The following is a 17,320-nucleotide window of genomic DNA, read 5'->3' on the forward strand; positions in this document are numbered from 1 at the left end:
AAAACATAAACCGTGACCTACTTACTGGGGGGAAGAGCAGACTAACATTTTAAAGGAGAGAGAAAAAGTTGATTTTCACTTTGATGGGAATACTCAAGGATAATAGGATTTGAATATTGAGTGAGACCACTTAGGTCATGTCCTAGGAAAGTGTTTCTCAAAGTGCACTGTATGCGGTAAAAACGCAGATTTCCCCCCACAGTAGTGAATCTCAATTTATGGGGGGAACCCTGGAATACGCATTTTTAAACAAGTGTACTATTGAGAGTCCTACATCCAAAAACAGTGCTTGAGAACAGTACGGAAGTTTTCAACTGAAAGAGCAGAGTGTAAACACTGTGGAGGATCTGTCTTTGTTGCTACCTTGCATCCATTTAATAAAAGTTTAGTATTGGAAAGCACAAAAAGGAGAAGTCTTTGTTTTTAAAATAACGATTCAACTGATGCATTATTCCTCATCAGAATTTAAATTCACATTTAGCCAAGTGGCCAACTAATCACTGCTTCATAAAGACACCCAAGACCAAATACCTGATGGGTATTTTAAAGCCCACATTTGTTCAGCAATTTTAGCCAATAAAAGCATCCTATGTGAAAGCACTCAAGCTGCAGTGTCCAAATCGGGAGCCAGTGGCCACATGTGACTACTGACCGTGTGAAATGTAGGTAGTAAAATACATACTGGATTTCAAAGGCTTAGTATAAAAAATGTAAAGTATCTCAGTAATAACTTTCTATACTGATTACATGTTGATATGATAATATTTTGGATAACTTGATTAACTGAAATATCTTTTGTAGAAAATTTAAAATTTAAAATAGCTTACTTACTGGCTAGTATTATACTTCTTTTGGACAGCACTGATCTGGACATTTAAAGTAAATCACTGCTTTAGCTGATTAAATGCTCACCAAAATTCTTAGTCACTCAGATAAATGCCTATGTTTAAAGGGAATCTAGCCCATACATACAGCCACTAATAATTGTTATTTACTCTATACAAGTAATGTAAAATATACAATTTGGTACTTTCACCTCATTTTCCTATGGCTCTCAGCTGTCCTTGATTCCCCCGTAACCACGTAAACTCAAGGTCAATTTCTTTTGCCATGTCCATAGCTTGTCAGAAAGGCTCTTATGCAAAATTTTAGCTCATAAATGTTGATGAGTGACAACTCCCAAAGTAATCTCGTTTTTAATTTGTCTTTTTTTTTAATGCTCTTTCATACACAGCCTTTCTCCTACTATCTCTCTATGCCATTATTTTTTGGGAAAAAAAATCAAAACTTTTGAAGGTGATATTAGATCTTAAGATGTTTTCCTGCTTTTTCTTCTAATTACAAAATAGTTCAGATTTTACTTCAGGAAAAAATTCAAATACAGGTAAGAAAAAAGGAGAATCACTCGGAAATAAACACTGAATATTTTGGTATATATCCTCCTAATTTTTTTAATTTTCTATTTAAAAGTGTTGCTATAAAGATATTAATTCTAACTATCAGTATTTTCAAGCTAAATGTTGCACTTTTTAAAAGACTACTTCTTCTACTTCCCCTAATTTGTGCCGATACCACAAAATATAACCTACAACTATCATTTGTAAAAAGAAAACATTTACCTTTTACATTTCTTTAAAAGATTAAACGTTTTATGTTCTATTTTTATCTCAAATAAAACGCTGGTTTCCAAAAAGTCTAGCTTATTTTGAATCACTTTCACCATCACATGTTCTACACGACTGAGGCAATTTGGTCAGAGGTCAGGAATGTGAGTATGCCATCATGGGATGCGGGAAATCATTTACAGAATGCATGAAAATCACTTCACAGCACTCTGCCTCAAGGCTGAACTGGCATGACACAATCTCTCTGCTACACAGCACAATACCAAGGCTCTTTTCATCTTCCTTCTGAACTGCAAATGGTGACACTTTCAATTTTAGGCATAAGCAATCTTACTGGCCTCATCTATATAAAATGTTTAAATATGCGGCAATAATCAATATTAATTCTAACTGTTTTCTAAAATATCCCTAAATCTTACATTTTTACAAGCTGAAGATTTGACAGACTCCCTCCTCACCCAACCTGTGTGAGGGGGAAGCTTTCAGACAAAGTTTTTCTCACTTTGAGGAAAAGCTGCTGTTTTCAATCCCACTGGGAGATGCTCTAGGTAGATTATGAAGACGGAAGAGTTCAGTTCCTTGTGCTTCCATTTGGTGTTTCCCTCTGATGCTTCTAACTACTGAGGAGCAGGGGGGATGATGAGTGACTGAGATATGAGTCAGAGTAATTTTCAAACAAAAAGTTTAATGAGAATGGAAAGATTCTAAGCTCACTGGGCAATGGAAGTGACCCAACTCCAGACTCTTTCATCTCTGTGGTGATAAATGGGCACTTGACAAGTGATTGCAGGCCTTTCTATATTTTTAAAAAATGGGCATGTTACACACTATACTAGAGAAGCCATTTCCCCTCTGAAACACCTTACTGAGACTGATACTCCAACACCAAATGGGTGTCCTAGAATTCAATTCAGTTCTGACACTCCCCAGAGTTAGTGCAGACCCCACAGGATAAGGACTCAGTCCCACAATAATGCCCCCACTTCAGATGCCAATCACCAGTCCTAGGCCATGTATGTCTGACTGACTGGCTATAAATGCAGGGGTTCCCATGACCACCCCTGCTCAGGTTCAATAATTTGCTAGGACAACTCACAGAACTCAGGAAAACATTTTACTTATGTTTTCTGGTTTATTATAAAGGATACCATTCAGGAACAGCAAAATGGAAGAGGTACACAGGGCAAGGTATGGGGGCAGGCAGAACTTCCATGACCTTTCAGGGCATACTACCCTCCCAGCACACTGATGTGTGTGCTTCCAAACCCTCCCAAACCCCACTGTTTAGGGATATTTATAGAGGTTTCATTATGTAGGCATAATTGATTAAATCATTGGCTATTGGTGACTGAACTCAATCTCCAAGCCCTCCCACCCCCATTTCTCACTGGAGGTCAGTGGGCAGACCTGACAGTTCCCACCTTCTAAATCAGTTGGTCTCTCCAGCGACCACCCCCACCCTAAGGCTACACAGGGGTTTCACCCTAAGTTACCTCATAGCATAAATGCGAGTGTAGACTCTTTATGAATAAGAAAAGACACTCAGAAAATTCCAAGGGTTTTAGAAGCCCTGTGCCAGGAACTGGGAACAGAGACCAAATTTATTTCTTATTATACCACACTTAGTTAAAAACGATTCCTGAAGATGAAGAGGATGATGGCAAGTAAAACTGAAATTAAGAAAGTTTTTACAACTCACCAAGAGAATACATATATTGTAGCCTAATAATAGAAAGTAGCTATAAATTGAATAAAAATTAGTAGCAAGTAGTTTACCGCACCTTATTTCCTTAGAGGTATAGATGTTTAAATCTACTTAGCAAAGGACACAACACAAAGTGGTGGTTACACTATCAATACTTGATGCACTGCATTATAAAAAGATGAAGAATTCCTGGGTTAACATCTTTTGTAAATCACCTCAGAATTCAGATTGAAGTCTAGAGAAGACTAAACGTGGAGAGCACCTTAGAGACACAGAAAACTTCAAATGTACATTTCTACAGTTCTAATAAGCTTTCCCATTTCAGAACATGCATTTTTTAACAGAAACCCTCCAACACCACTCCTCCATGCTGAGCCTATCACTATATTACTCCCCTATAAGGGATAGGGAGATATTTCCCTTTTCTCAAAATCCAGTGGCCAGCCTTTCACATCACTCCCACATTAAAGTGTATCTTGAAGACAACTCTGTTGAGTTTGATACTTTAATTCTCCATAGACTTTAGCTGAGTCTAGATAAAATGGTCTCAGTCACCCAAGGAAGTAAACCAGACGACCATTAATACTCTACACCAATCTCAAAATGTGACTCCCCAGGCCAGCCACATCAGTATCACCCGGGAACCTGTCAGAAATGCAATTATCAAGCCCCATCCTAGACTGACTGAATCAGAAACTCTGAAGGTAGGCCCAGCAATCTGCTTTAACAAGTCCTCCCAGGTGATTGTGATGCAGGCTCAAGTTCTAGAACCACTGTTCTAGACACTGCTGGGCTCTCCTGTTATTCCTGTTATCAGCATTTAAGATTTCTTAGAGAGCTTAGAGATTTTTCTGTCCCACAGAACCAGGAAGTCAGATAACAAGATAATTTCCTCTAGTAAACAGATAGTTTTCCTGATATCTTCTGGATTCAGCAAAAGCAATTCTTTTTGTCAACAGCATTTAACCTGGAGGCAGCACGCTGTCTTTTCAGTAACTTGTCATAGTCACTCACAGCTTCCTGGAGGCCACAGGATGCAATCCTGAGCCTTTTAACATGTTTGAATTACCTGTCATCAATACTCTACACCAATGAGCTTCAGACATTTTGTATTTTACTGAATACAGAAAAACAGTTGAATATACACTTTGGAGCCCGTCTGCCTTCAGCCACTTATCAGCAGTGTAACCTTGGGCAAGCTATGTAATTTCTCTGTGCCTCAGTTTCCACATCCATACTTTGTAGATAATAATATTCTCCCTCATATGGTTGTTATGGGATTAACTGTTAACATGCAATGCATTTAGAACAGTGCCTGGAACTCAGTAAGCACCATATTAAGTGCTTACTAATATCATAATTACAATTGTTCAGGGACCTGGATAACACTGAGGGAAAGACATCCTAGGAAGCGTAAGGACAACTGATCAATACTAAGGACAGCTGGCGGATCTCCTCTGCAATTGTAGGAAAGACCAGCTATAAAGAACAAGGAGCTGTCCTGCAGGTGGCAAGTAAAATTCTCTTTAAAACGAAAATAATACATGGTAGCCTGGAACCAGAAAGTAAATGACTCATGATCAAAGGTAACTGGCCACCACTACCATACTGATCTAAAGGCTCAAAGGAAGATTCAAGAAAGAGAGGTAAGAGATTAAAGTACAAATCAATCCACTAGCAAAAGCCAGGACTGTGGTTTCCATAAGGTTCCGTGTTAAAGAATAAGCTAGAAAACAAAGATCCAATTCTAGAGTCACCACCTCGTTAATCATTCATTTATGCCTATAAATAAGGCAGCCCCAAGAAAGATCTTTAAATCACCACCACTCAAGAAACAAATTATCCTGGGGCAGCTGAATAATTTTCCTATAGCATTTAGTTGGCTGCATCCCCAACATCCATTTCCTTCTTCCTCCTTCCTGTTACATTCCAAGTTTTCTAGCCAAGCTGTTTGGGTAGGACTGACCCCTTCGTACCCCACCACAACCCCCCTCACTCCTTGAGTGTATCCTGATTAGCTGATGTCATCAGCATATCCTCTTCTCTGATTCCAGCGCCAGAGAGGGTCTAAGAGAGGCACATGACCCAAGTCACGATCAACCAGGCCAGTGAGACAGATCCCAAGACTATGGGGGAGGTACTGGGGAAGCAGATGTGCTCTTTCCCGCTGGCTGTCCTTACGGACAGATCTGGGACCTGGGGCAGCCATCTTGGGACTACAGGGTCACAAGAGCCCACTAACATGCAGACTGCTACACACTAGCAAGTAAAGCCAAAAAGTGGGGAGAAAGAAACTGAGTCCTGGTCACACCACCAGAGCCTCGGAGTAAGTCTTGCTTAAAGGCCAATTTGTCTACTATTTGGTCAATAAATTCTGTCATTTAAACCACTTTGGGACAGGCTTCCATTTGCTTATAATCAAGAGAACTCTAAATGATACATGCCTCACAATCAGATTACATTGTAAAGGAAAGAAAAAGGTAAGCTATATTCACAATTTAACAGTAAACTTACCTGTTTAAGTCCTAACTTCAACCTACTTGTCATAATTAAAGATATCAGGAAAAAAAAACCCATAAACCCACTTTTCTCATTTGGAAACTATTTTATGTGAAATCTCAAAGTACAGATGCATAAATGCATAAACTCCACTTGGACCCTTGGTTTACGTACATTCGGTACCGCTGAGTTTTCATCGTGACAGAATGCCTTCCTGATTTTCAGGGCAATTTCACGGCAAACACTCCCCACCCCAACTAAAGCCACGATGAAAGTGTGCTCTAGGTGTTCCACAGCAAGCGCGTGAGACGTCACCAAGTAAGGATGAATCCCTGCTAATTTTAATGAATCAACAGCAGACTTACCTGTTCCAGTATTAAATGGGCCCTCAGCAGATGAAGCTATTGCTTTTCAGATCCAAAACCCCTGCATGTGATACTAACTAACCTTGGTCACTCAAAGTAAGTACCCTAACACGTCAGGTCAATTCATATGTCACAAGCACTAAGTACACAGGTTAATTTGTATATTTTTCTGTATAAGGTATAGTATGCTTCAATATTTTGAAATGTAAGATGCATCAAAAATAAAAGAATTCTGGGACCAGCCTAGTGGCCAAGTGGTTAAGTTCACACACTCCACTTCGGCGGCCCTGGGTTTCACTGGTTCGGATCCTGGGCACGGACATGGCACCACTCGTCAGACCATGCTAAGGCAGCGTCCCACATGCCACAACCAGAAGGATCCACAACTAAAATACACAACTATGTACTGGGGGGATTTGGGAAGAAAAATCAGGGAAAAAAAGAAGAAGATTGGCAACTGTTGTTAGTTCAGGTGCCAATCTTTGAAAAAATAAATAAATAAATAAAAGAATTCTTACAAACCTAGTGCAGCTCTTTCTGAACTGCTATAAAAATCATTCTGGCTTGAGGATTGACAGTTCTCCAAATATGTAATTGGCTACCTTATGAAATGGTCAGCTTGCTCTCGTGGGACATGTTCAAAAGTAGAGGTGAGCCAATCTTGTAAGGTGGATGATTTTAAAGGGAACTGGAAGGCATCTTGGACCTCTGTGACAGGGCGTGGAGGAGACTTACCTGCCAGAGCCTTGATGCGGGACCGCTCAAAGAGCCTTGCGGAGCTGTTCTCATTGTCCCAGTCGTCCACGTCCCAGCGGTTGTTGACATCGCTGTACTGCTGTTGGATCTCAATGTTGTCATAGTCTGTGGCTACTGTGGTCGTCATCTTGAACTGTCTCAGCTGCTCTTCCACATTAGCTCCTTCTTAGAGTTCTACGAGAAAGAAACGGAAAATCCTATTTAGTCATCTAAAGCACACAGAATTCCCGTGAAATCTACTGGGATAAGGGCAAGTAGAAGGCAAAACAATTCATATATGTCCAGAACAGGTCTCTGAAGTCAATCAAAGCTGGTTTTGAACTTCAACATTGCCTCATAACCTTGTGTGACCTTGGCCAAGGTACTCAATATCTCTAAGCCTCAGTTTCCCAACCATCAAAGAGGGCAGATACTCTACAGGTTATTGAGAGGACTGAATGAGATGATGGATGCCCAAAAGAGGGTGGGTTTCTTCTTTCTCTCTGAAGTTTAAACTTTGGAATTTTAAAGATTTATCAAGCTGGATGAACACCTAATTTGGGGCTTCTAAATGAACTCATTTGTTTCAACCGTGTATCACCATAAACTATAATCTTTTAGCTTCTCTTGGAAATTCATAAAATGTTATATAAGAGGACTAATAGATCATTTTATCTAAATATCTCATTTACATATTAGAAAAATGATTCCTGAGATTAAATGAGACAGTAAATGTATGCCACCAAGGACATTACCAGTGCACAGTAGATGCTTGATAAATAATGAGTGCAATTATTTACACTGCTGTGTTATTACAAATTCTATTACCAATATCAAAACCCATTCCTCAGGGACCCACACAGGGTCAATGTTTCACTGGGATAAATGGGAAACAAGAACCTAGGCCTCAACCTTTGGCCCTTTATCACAATGCCCTCAGAGAATTAAGAGAAATACATTTAGATTTAAATATAGCTGCTCCCTTCAATATAGCTGTTATTCATTCACTGAATCAGAATGTACTAAGGACTTGCCATGTGCTCAGCACTGTTGCAGACGCTAAGCTAACAGTAAACAAGATAAGGACCTGGCTCTAGTGAAGCTTATGTCCTAGGAGGAGGAGCTGGACAAAAAGCACAGAAGAAAAGGCAAGAGAGTTAAAAGAAAATGAAAGTGGAGTGATGTGCCAGAGTGTGAGCGGGTGAGCACTTCAGATCAGGTGGTGAGGGAAGACCTCTCTGAGTCGGTATTTAAACTGAGATCTCAATGTCAAAAAGTACTAGGTCACACCCAGATCAAGAAGAAGAGAATTCCACACAAAGGAAACAGCTTATAGAAAAGGCCACACAGAGAGAAACAGCACGGCTTGCTGGAGGAATGAAGAGGTCAGGGTGGCTGGAGTCTAATGGACAAGGGGAGAGACTAGGAGACAAGGTTGGAAAGGTAGGTTGGGCCAGACCACGAGGGACTCTGTGAGCCTAAGTGTGACAGAAGCCACTGCAGGATTTTAGGCTAATAGCTGACACCACTGGATACATGTTTTTAAAAGATCAGTCCTGATACTGTATGGAAAATGGAATCCAGGAAGCAAGGATGCGTGCTTAAATTCTATCGGTGTGGTTACATTCCTGCACGTTCTATACACAAAGCTATCCAGGTAGATTAGGAAGAAGAAGAGGAAGAAAGACGTCCCCCTTTTAGTGGTACAAGTATGTCCCAAGGGAAAAGATATTTATTCTCTCTCCTTCCCATACTGTCCCACCCCCTATTTTAACATTCAAAAATTTATTGTAAGATTTTGTATCTGGATGTTCACTTATGAAAGCCTCATTCTCTGTGCACCAAGAATGTGCACACAGGCCAGAGTTAGCAGAATAAAGCCCAATCACCACTCACCCAGCAACCACAAAATGCCCACTCCAGCTGATTTTTCTAACTTCACATACACCACCCTACAAAGAAAATAAAGCCACATACGCAGAAAAGAATCCTTTCTCTTACTGTGCTTCAAATACAGCTTTTCTCAAGTTCTAGCACAGAAGCACACATGCTGCATGCAACCAGATTTCCATGGTAAATAAATTAAGTTGGAACAAATGAACATCACCTTAAATAGTATAATAACTGATGGCAGAAGCACAGAACTGTCCCCCTCCTTTTGTCATTAGCTGTTTTCTCACAAGCTATCCAAGAACATCACCAACACATCCTACACGTTCCTAAGGGAGAAGCACTGTGTCCACCTTACAACTGGGCCACACATCTGTAACTCAAACAGTTACCCGTCTACGCTCAAACAGAAACGTCTCGGATGGGAGCAAAATCCTGGATTCCCATCAGGCAGACATAACCAATCCCAACAATATAAATTACCAGTAGATTAGTTTTAACATCTACATTAGCAATGTATTTCCAAGATTTCATAAAAACTCAAAAAACTTCAGAAACCTAAGTCAGTAACTATATTCTACTAAATAATCTTACAGTTGCTTTTAACATTCAGAGTCATAACCCCCCTCAAAAAAAAAACCGGAATTGTCGTGTATGATTTGAGCTTGGAGATGGTTAATTTTCATGACTACTGCAATACCAAAGACTTTTGATAAACTTCAGCCTTGAAGGATGCCATCTCTAGGAGGAAAAATGTGAAAGTGCTATTAATTCCAAATTTCTGAGAGTAGAGAAAGTAAGATTTAACCCAACCCAAGGAGAAATCTAAACATCACCTAGCTCTCTCCAGATTCGTTTTTGCTATTTGGTGCCACCTGCTGACCAGTAAGAACAAGCCACACTATGGCCTCCAGGGCAGCTACCGACCGTGCTCCAACTTCCACCACACCTGCCTCCTGAGTGGAACCCTTGTCCCCCATGAATCTCTCTTCCTACCACTGACTTCTCTCCAGAATCACCAACAGCTTTCCAAACATTTCTCAACAAGCATTAATCCTTTTCTTAAACTTAAAATAAGTCATTCAGAGAAGGTAAGCATTTTTTTCAAAGTATTCTTCTTAATGGTGTTCTTTTAAAACACCTTTGTTCCTTAAAACAAAGACAAGAGTGGGAAGCAAAAATTCCTACAGGTCTGTGTACAAAAGAAATATCAATACTATCCTTTACTCTTTTTATTCTACTGTTTCACTCAAGCGTCTAAGAATTTGGATATCAGGGACATTTTTTTCTCCAGTATTCTTCATCTGTCCTAATATCCTTGTCAATGACAATATCCTTGTCAAACAGCTGAGTTTTCATGCTGATGGAAACTTCTCTCTTTTTTCTTAATTTTCAGGGCAATGTCAAAGCCAAACATCCCATATCCCCACCAAGGCCAGAGTGAAAGGGTGCTTCTAGGTGTTCACAGCCAACGACGGTGTGCCTGAGGATGAAGGAACAGTCAGAGTCAAGGAAAGAACGTGAACAAGCATCCCCAGGGCATGGGGATTCCAGAAAGCCTGGCAAGCTACCAAGATCATTATTCTCTAACCCCCTTCAACGAGGGAATGCATCAGCTGTGAGGGAAGTTTATATCACACATATTAGTGTCCCCAGGAGGTTATCTATAAAGGGCTAGATTTTCCCAAGGTACTATCAGCCATGTGTCCCAAGGGCCAGTGAAGTAATTTGTATTTCTTAAATGGCTATGGTAAGATTGGGAGGAGAGAAGGGCTGGCCATCTTGTAACTCTGCCTGGTGGGTCCACCATTAGGAAAGCACCATTGAGAGGACCACAAAAGGTTGGCAAGAGACAAGACAATCTCCTCTCTCAAAGAAGGGTTCTCATTGCCTCCAATGGCTCAGTGAGGGCCCAGATTCTCTCTGACTTGACCACCACAGCAGGAACTCATTAAATAATCCTTGAATGGATAAAAATCAATAATATCCTGGGTGTCATATGAGTAACACTCATGTTTTTTGTGGCTAAGTTTTGGGAAGTTGGTTAAAAGTGCCTACCTACCTTCCCTGCTCTTCGTATCCTAACTCTGTGTGTGTGTGTGTGTGTGTGTGTGTGTGTAAAAATAAGGAATACGTAAAAAAGCCAAGACTCCTCCACCACATTACTCTTTTCTAATCCTATGTCCTATAAACTGGAATTTTCCAAAAGACACAAATTCCAAAAGGCTTATCATTTTCGGCTTCAATAAGAAGACAACGATTTTATTTCTTCAAACTGGCAGATCAAGACAGAGATGGACAAGGAAACAATCATCCTAGAACTACAAGGCAAAGAGATTCCTACAGCTCTGGCATGTGCCACCACAAGGTCATAACCACCAGGAAGGAAACTGGAGCATCACCATTCCAAGTTTCAGGAGTATTCTATTAGTTCTCCTCTTCACTAATTTCCAAATTCTCAAAGTCAATACCTGGCAAAGCCCAGAGGGAAAACACTTTACCTGTTTACTTTCCAAGACGCCAAGTCTCTTTTCCATGTCACACAGGTATTAGAAAAATGCCCAGAGTTTTGTTCTTTGTAGTTTATCTCCAAGCTTCCTTCTACCTCCCTCTTCTGTTACTCTACAAAACCTCCCCGGGTGATGTGACCCACACCCCCGTCTTTGGCTCCTACCCTATGCAGACAACTGCTCCTGGACCGCTAAGTGCAGTGTCTCCTCAGGATCCCCAAGTCAGTGTCTAAAACTAAACCCATAAATCCTCCCTCCAAACCCTATTTTTCCTCCGTCACTCCCTCATTGAACGGCATCCACATTTCTCCCAGTTACCTCAGCTAGAAACCTTGCAGTCAGCCTTCATTTCCTCCTCTTCTCGCATATTCAGGCCCCAAGGTTGCTCGTACCTCCTGAAAATCTCTTAGTTAGCTCAAGCAATAGTTTCTTCTTCCAACACCTCACCTCTAATTTTAACCCTTAATACATTCCCCTACATTGCCACCAGAGGGACCTTTCTCAAATGTAATTCTAATCATTTCATTCCTGTGACTAAAACCTACCAAGGCCCATGCCTTCAGAATAATGCTCAGAAATCTTTGAAGGGAACTGAGAACCTTCATGAGGGGATTCTGACCAGCTGCCCAGCCTGGTCTCACTGTTCCTGTCCTAAGCTCTTGTAGCTCCTGAGGGAAAAGTCATGCTCTTGCCTCACCTCCAAAACTACTACCTGGAAAGCTCTCTACTTTTCCCACAAGCTGAGATATCATGTCATCCGGAAAGCAGCCTCCAATCACTTACCACCACCTGGTCTGAATTCAGGCAACCATAGAGAGCCTGCACATGTACTCCCTCCCAGACACCGTGTACACCTCTGACCTATCACTTATTATAAGACTGTTTCATAATTTAAAAACTTCTATTTACTTATCATCAGTAGGCTATAGGTTCTTGAGATCATGACCCCATCATACTGTCTTTAGATCTCTCAACTCCTAGCGGGGTGCCTGGACACATTAAGTGCTTGCTAATTATTTATTTGTGGGCTGGTAGGCTGGGTGGGAAACTGGCAGAAGGAAGACCGGAAGGTGAGGTCACAGAGGCAATGCTAATTCAAGCTGCCTCTCTGGTATTACCTCCATCAGTCACAAAGCCCAAAATACATACTCTTCTGAGCTACACAGATCTGCTAGGCACTCTGCTTTCAAGGAAGTCACATTTTTAGACTAGGCTGCTAATGAACATGACCATACATTTAATCAAGTACTTCCTCATGTGCATATTAAAATTTATGTTTCCTTTTTTAATTTAGTGTTTCCTCATGAAAAGAATTTATTTCTTGTCTGAACTGCTCCGATTTCAGAGACTAAAGTGACAAATAGAGGATAAATGGAATTTTCACTGACACTATACACACACACGTGCACACACACACGTCCTTAATACTCAATCTTAATTAAAGACTCAAATAAATAAAAGTGAAAAAGGTGACTAACATTTGCCAATCCTTTCTGTGGAAGAAAACCATATGCTAACAATTACTTTGGCAGAATTCACAGACCCAAATGTTCTGCAAACACTTAAAACTCTCCCACTTTACTCATAAAAGACTCAAAAAAGCATACACTAGACTGCTGGTGTGCTATCTCAAAAAAAAAAATAAAGTTCTTCTCAGGGACTTTGAAGGGACCAAACTGTGTGTCTGCAAATTTCCAGGAAGAGACCTATGAGAGTTCTGCTTCAATCCTCTCAACTAGTCAGTCCCGAGAAAGCAAGTCACATCCTGTTTGCAATCTGCCCACTGAGGCACTGTGCAGAATGTGTAAAACAGCCAATAAAGAGGAATATCTGCAAAAAACCACATCTAGAATCACAGTGATGAACAAACCAGGCTAACCGTTATTCAGGTCCACGGAACTAGTTTCATAAAAAAGCCCGAGTCGATCCTAAATATTCAGAATTCTCTTGCTAACAGACATCAAGACACAGATGAAAAGTCCTAGTGTGACAGCTAACAACATAAGAAAAGTCACACCCAGACAACGTCCCTTATAAAAGTATCGTTCACTTTTTAAATTATCCAGTTTACTTGCAGCTTTACAGGAACACATCAGCTGTACAAAAAGCATGATAGAGCTGTACAAACTAGCCAAAATTCATAGAATCAGATCATTTTGAAAAGAATGGGTGCTCAGAGACCTGTTTAATAATTAAACTTCGTTAACAAAGGTGATCTTCTATACTAACTTTTATCTGTCTTATTTATCAGTGACAAAGTATGTTAAAATCTCTCAGTACAATCATGGATTTATCAGATTTTCCTTATAATTCCCTGGATACAAAAAAAATCATAATTATTTTATCTTCCTGGTGGGTTAACATTATGAAATATTCTATTTTCTTCCTATTCACACATTCAGTCTACTTTTATTGATGGTAATATTTGCCTGGTATATTTTTTTCCATTCTACTATTTTATCTCCTAGAGTAATTTTGTTTTAGGTATGTCTTTTATTTTTTAAATTCAATCCAAGAGTCTCTGTCATCTAGTGGGCAAATATAATCCATTTACATTTATTAGGATTACTGCCATATTTGAAGTTTCAACCAACTTATTTTGTTTTCTATCTTAATTACTAAAATGTGGAAACTGGGGCCCAAAGAGTTAAACAACTAGATCAATTACACAGCTATGAGCCCAATATCTATAATATCTTTATCATCACTGAATCCAGCGGCATAAAAACTCAACCTAATCTTTACAATGCAGAGAGCTGACGAGTCTAACAACCAAAGAAAACTTTAATATTATTAAAAATAACTTAATTTTCTGGCTGGCTCAGTTTATGTGGGCATGGTGCTTTACTCGCTTTTTCTTCAGTCCTGCCCAGCAACCTTTTCAGGTAGATACTATTATTAGCCCTATTTTATAGATGAATAAACTAAAGCTTTGCCTGTGGTGGCACAGCAAGGAAATGAGGAAGCCAAGAGGATCTGAACCAACTGCGTATGACTCCAAAGCCCATGCTTTAAATGAATAACTTAGCCTATGTTTTGAGGCATAAACCTTTAATAGTGGTCTGTATAAAAAAAAAATCTGGGGGCTAGCCCAGTGGCGTAGTGGTTAAGTTTGTGTGCTCTGCTTCGGCAGCCCAGGGTTTAGGGTTCGGATCCCAGGTGTGGAACTACACACTGCTCATCAGGCCATGTTGTGGCAGCATCCCACATACAAAAAACAGATGAAGATTGGCATAGATAGTAGCTCAGGGAAAATCTTCCTCAAGCAAAAGAGGAAGATTGGCAAGAGAGATTACTTGAGGGCCAATCTTCCTCACCAAAAACAAAAATAAAAACCTGGTTGACTCAAGGTTTTTTTAAAAAAATGAGGAAAAAGATGTGCCCTCTTCAAAGTCTAATTACTGCATGGGGCAGCAACCCACCCAACCAGGCCTCCTAACTTGTGCATTCTCAATGGGTATGAGATGGCTCCCAAAGAATGAAAATCCATTTTGGGGAGGGGGCAAAAAAATTCACTCTTTTTTGTGTAAGTACAGAGATATAGTATATCTGTGGTATTAAAATTTCATGGGTGGGAAATTAGGAAGTAAATGTCTAAAAGACTCCTGGTGGAGGAAAGGAATAATAAAAAAAGTTAAAAAAAACATCGTCCGAGCTAAAGAGAAAATGCATATCACCTTTAAGTAAACGAAGGCTTGAAGGCAGGCCTTAGAAGACAGGAAGATGAAGAGTACAATTCATTGTATGAAAGAATTAGAATTTCACATACCACGGGTCCCATTCATCATGTCTCTGATGTAAAAATTCACAGTGGGCTACCCTCCCCAAACACTAATGGATGTACTTTAGGCGAAGAGTGATGGTTTAGCTATCTTATGCCTACAACATTCAAAGACTAAAGCACATATTATAAACCTTCTGCTATAGACTGAATGTTTGTGTCTCCCCCAAAATTCCTATGTTAAATCCTAATGCCCAATGTGATGGTATTTGGAGGTGGGGCTTTCGGGACGTGATTCGATCATAAGGGAAGAGCCTTCATGAATGGGTTTAGTGCCCTTATAAGAGACCCAGAGTGTAACCTCACTCCTGCCATGTGAGGTTATAGCAAGATGATGGTAGTCTATGAACCAAGAAGCAGGTCCTCACCAGACACCAAATCTGCCAGCACCTTGATCTTGGACTTTCCAGCCTCCAGAACTGTGAGAAATAAACATTTGTTGTTTAAAAGAAGCCACCTAGTCTACAGTATTTTGTTAGAGCAGACCAAACAGACTAACACACCTTCATTCTCAATATTCAGAAACAACCTCTTTCCTACACAGGTACGATGCCACTGGAAGGCTGGTCTAGTTTCACGAACGAAGCCCTAAGGACAAATTTTCTTTTTTAACGTGGGCAGGTTAAACCAAGCTCTACTATTTGGAGGAGCAAAATTAACCCCTAGTATAAAGGACATTAATTATTTTAAAAGATTTCTTTCCTGAAAAACACACTGACCATAATTCATTTTAAAATAATCTATTAAAAAGAACCCATCACTACAGCTTAAGAACTTATAAAACACAGTATGACCACGAATACATGTCTACAATGGGGAAGAATATAATGGGGGGGAGGAAACAGGGCCTCTCCCTGACCTCCTTCCATTTTACAGAGTAAACTGCACAAAGAACAGCGAAATTATAAACAGATTTATTATATCAGTGTCTTAAATGAAAGGAAAATTCTTAGTATACTGCATAGAAATTTATCCTCATTTGCTATTTGTACATTAAAACTTTAAACAAAATATCTTCTTTCTTTTCTCTCCCTACACGATACTATCCAGAGTCTAAACAAAAATGTGCAAGCCCCCAAATTTTGTAAAACCTGCTTTATTTTGAAAACAGATCTAGAAAGGTTAGCTTTTCCAATGTCTATCTCTAAGTCTCAAAACCACCTAACTTGAATCAAGTAAAAAGAATTTTAAATAATTTCTACTAAATACATGGCTATCCTTGTGTACTTGGCAGTTAAAGGTCATCCTTGTTTCTGTTCTCCTTACAGAGAGGAGCAATTAAAACTCAAATCATTAACTCAATGCAGACCTGACACCATGATCTTATGACCAACGTGGAGTTTTTGAGCCACTATAAATAACCATTTTGGTCTTACCCTTACTTCCAGATAGTTTTAAATTATGTTGCAATATAGGCCTAATGGTACTGCTGCCAAAATGCCGATCCTGAATCTCAGTGAATTTGGCATTTCACTGCCTTATTCTTTGTGAAGTTTCTTAAGTCAGCGTCGTGCGTGCCCAAATAACAGAAGAGCAATAACGTGCTTTCTATCTGGAAGCTGACTTTTACTCCTGGAGCAGTCCAATGTCAAAATTCTGTGCAAATCTATTGAGTGAAGATGTGTACCTCAATTACCTGGAATAATGATCAAATGAAAGAAAATACATACAATTGCGCTGAAAGCAACACTATACGAAATGATAACTGAGACACGCGCGCACACACATACAATGGCTCCACCTGGGCCAGGATCCTCTCTGTTCTGTTCATGCTTATACCACCAGCACCACGCTTATGCCACAGCAGGTGCTCAAAAACAAGTGTGAAAACAAATGGCAGGCTCCAGGAGGCACAATGTCACACCAGAGCAATCTACCTCTGAAACACAACGCTTCTTTCTGCCTGAATAGTGCGTGTCCTGGACCCCAGTAAAAAAAAAATATCAATGTTATTTAAGGGGCAACCTTCTCTTCACTCAGATTCACTTAGCAAAGGATGAATTTTTGTAAGAAATGTATTTTCAACTATTTCAAAATAAGATGGGTCATATTTGGATAGGAATGGAGTAATCATTAACTTCACAATCTCATTTGGGATAAACAAACATTTATTTTAATATGTACTATTTTAAGAATCATTTCCCTTTGTAAAATGACCTGAATCCTAGGCTTGTCTAATAATACCCAAATTTTCAAAGGTTTAAATATTA

The 17,320-nt window shown here is 39.8% G+C and overlaps 1 protein-coding gene across 2 annotated transcripts in view; it reads right to left on the reverse strand.

Moving 5' to 3' along the window:
* SPTBN1 (spectrin beta, non-erythrocytic 1) overlaps positions 1-17,320 on the reverse strand; it is a 186,761-nt gene that overhangs the window by 127,461 nt on the left and 41,980 nt on the right. For both annotated transcript variants that reach the window (XM_046660546.1, XM_046660547.1), the window contains exon 2: positions 6,930-7,124. In XM_046660546.1, the coding sequence (XP_046516502.1) occupies positions 6,930-7,077 (148 nt within the window). In that variant the 5' untranslated portion in view covers positions 7,078-7,124. The remainder of the gene's footprint in view (positions 1-6,929; positions 7,125-17,320) is intronic.

The sequence above is a fragment of the Equus quagga genome, chromosome 5, assembly GCF_021613505.1.
Source record: "Equus quagga isolate Etosha38 chromosome 5, UCLA_HA_Equagga_1.0, whole genome shotgun sequence".
NCBI lineage: Eukaryota > Metazoa > Chordata > Mammalia > Perissodactyla > Equidae > Equus > Equus quagga.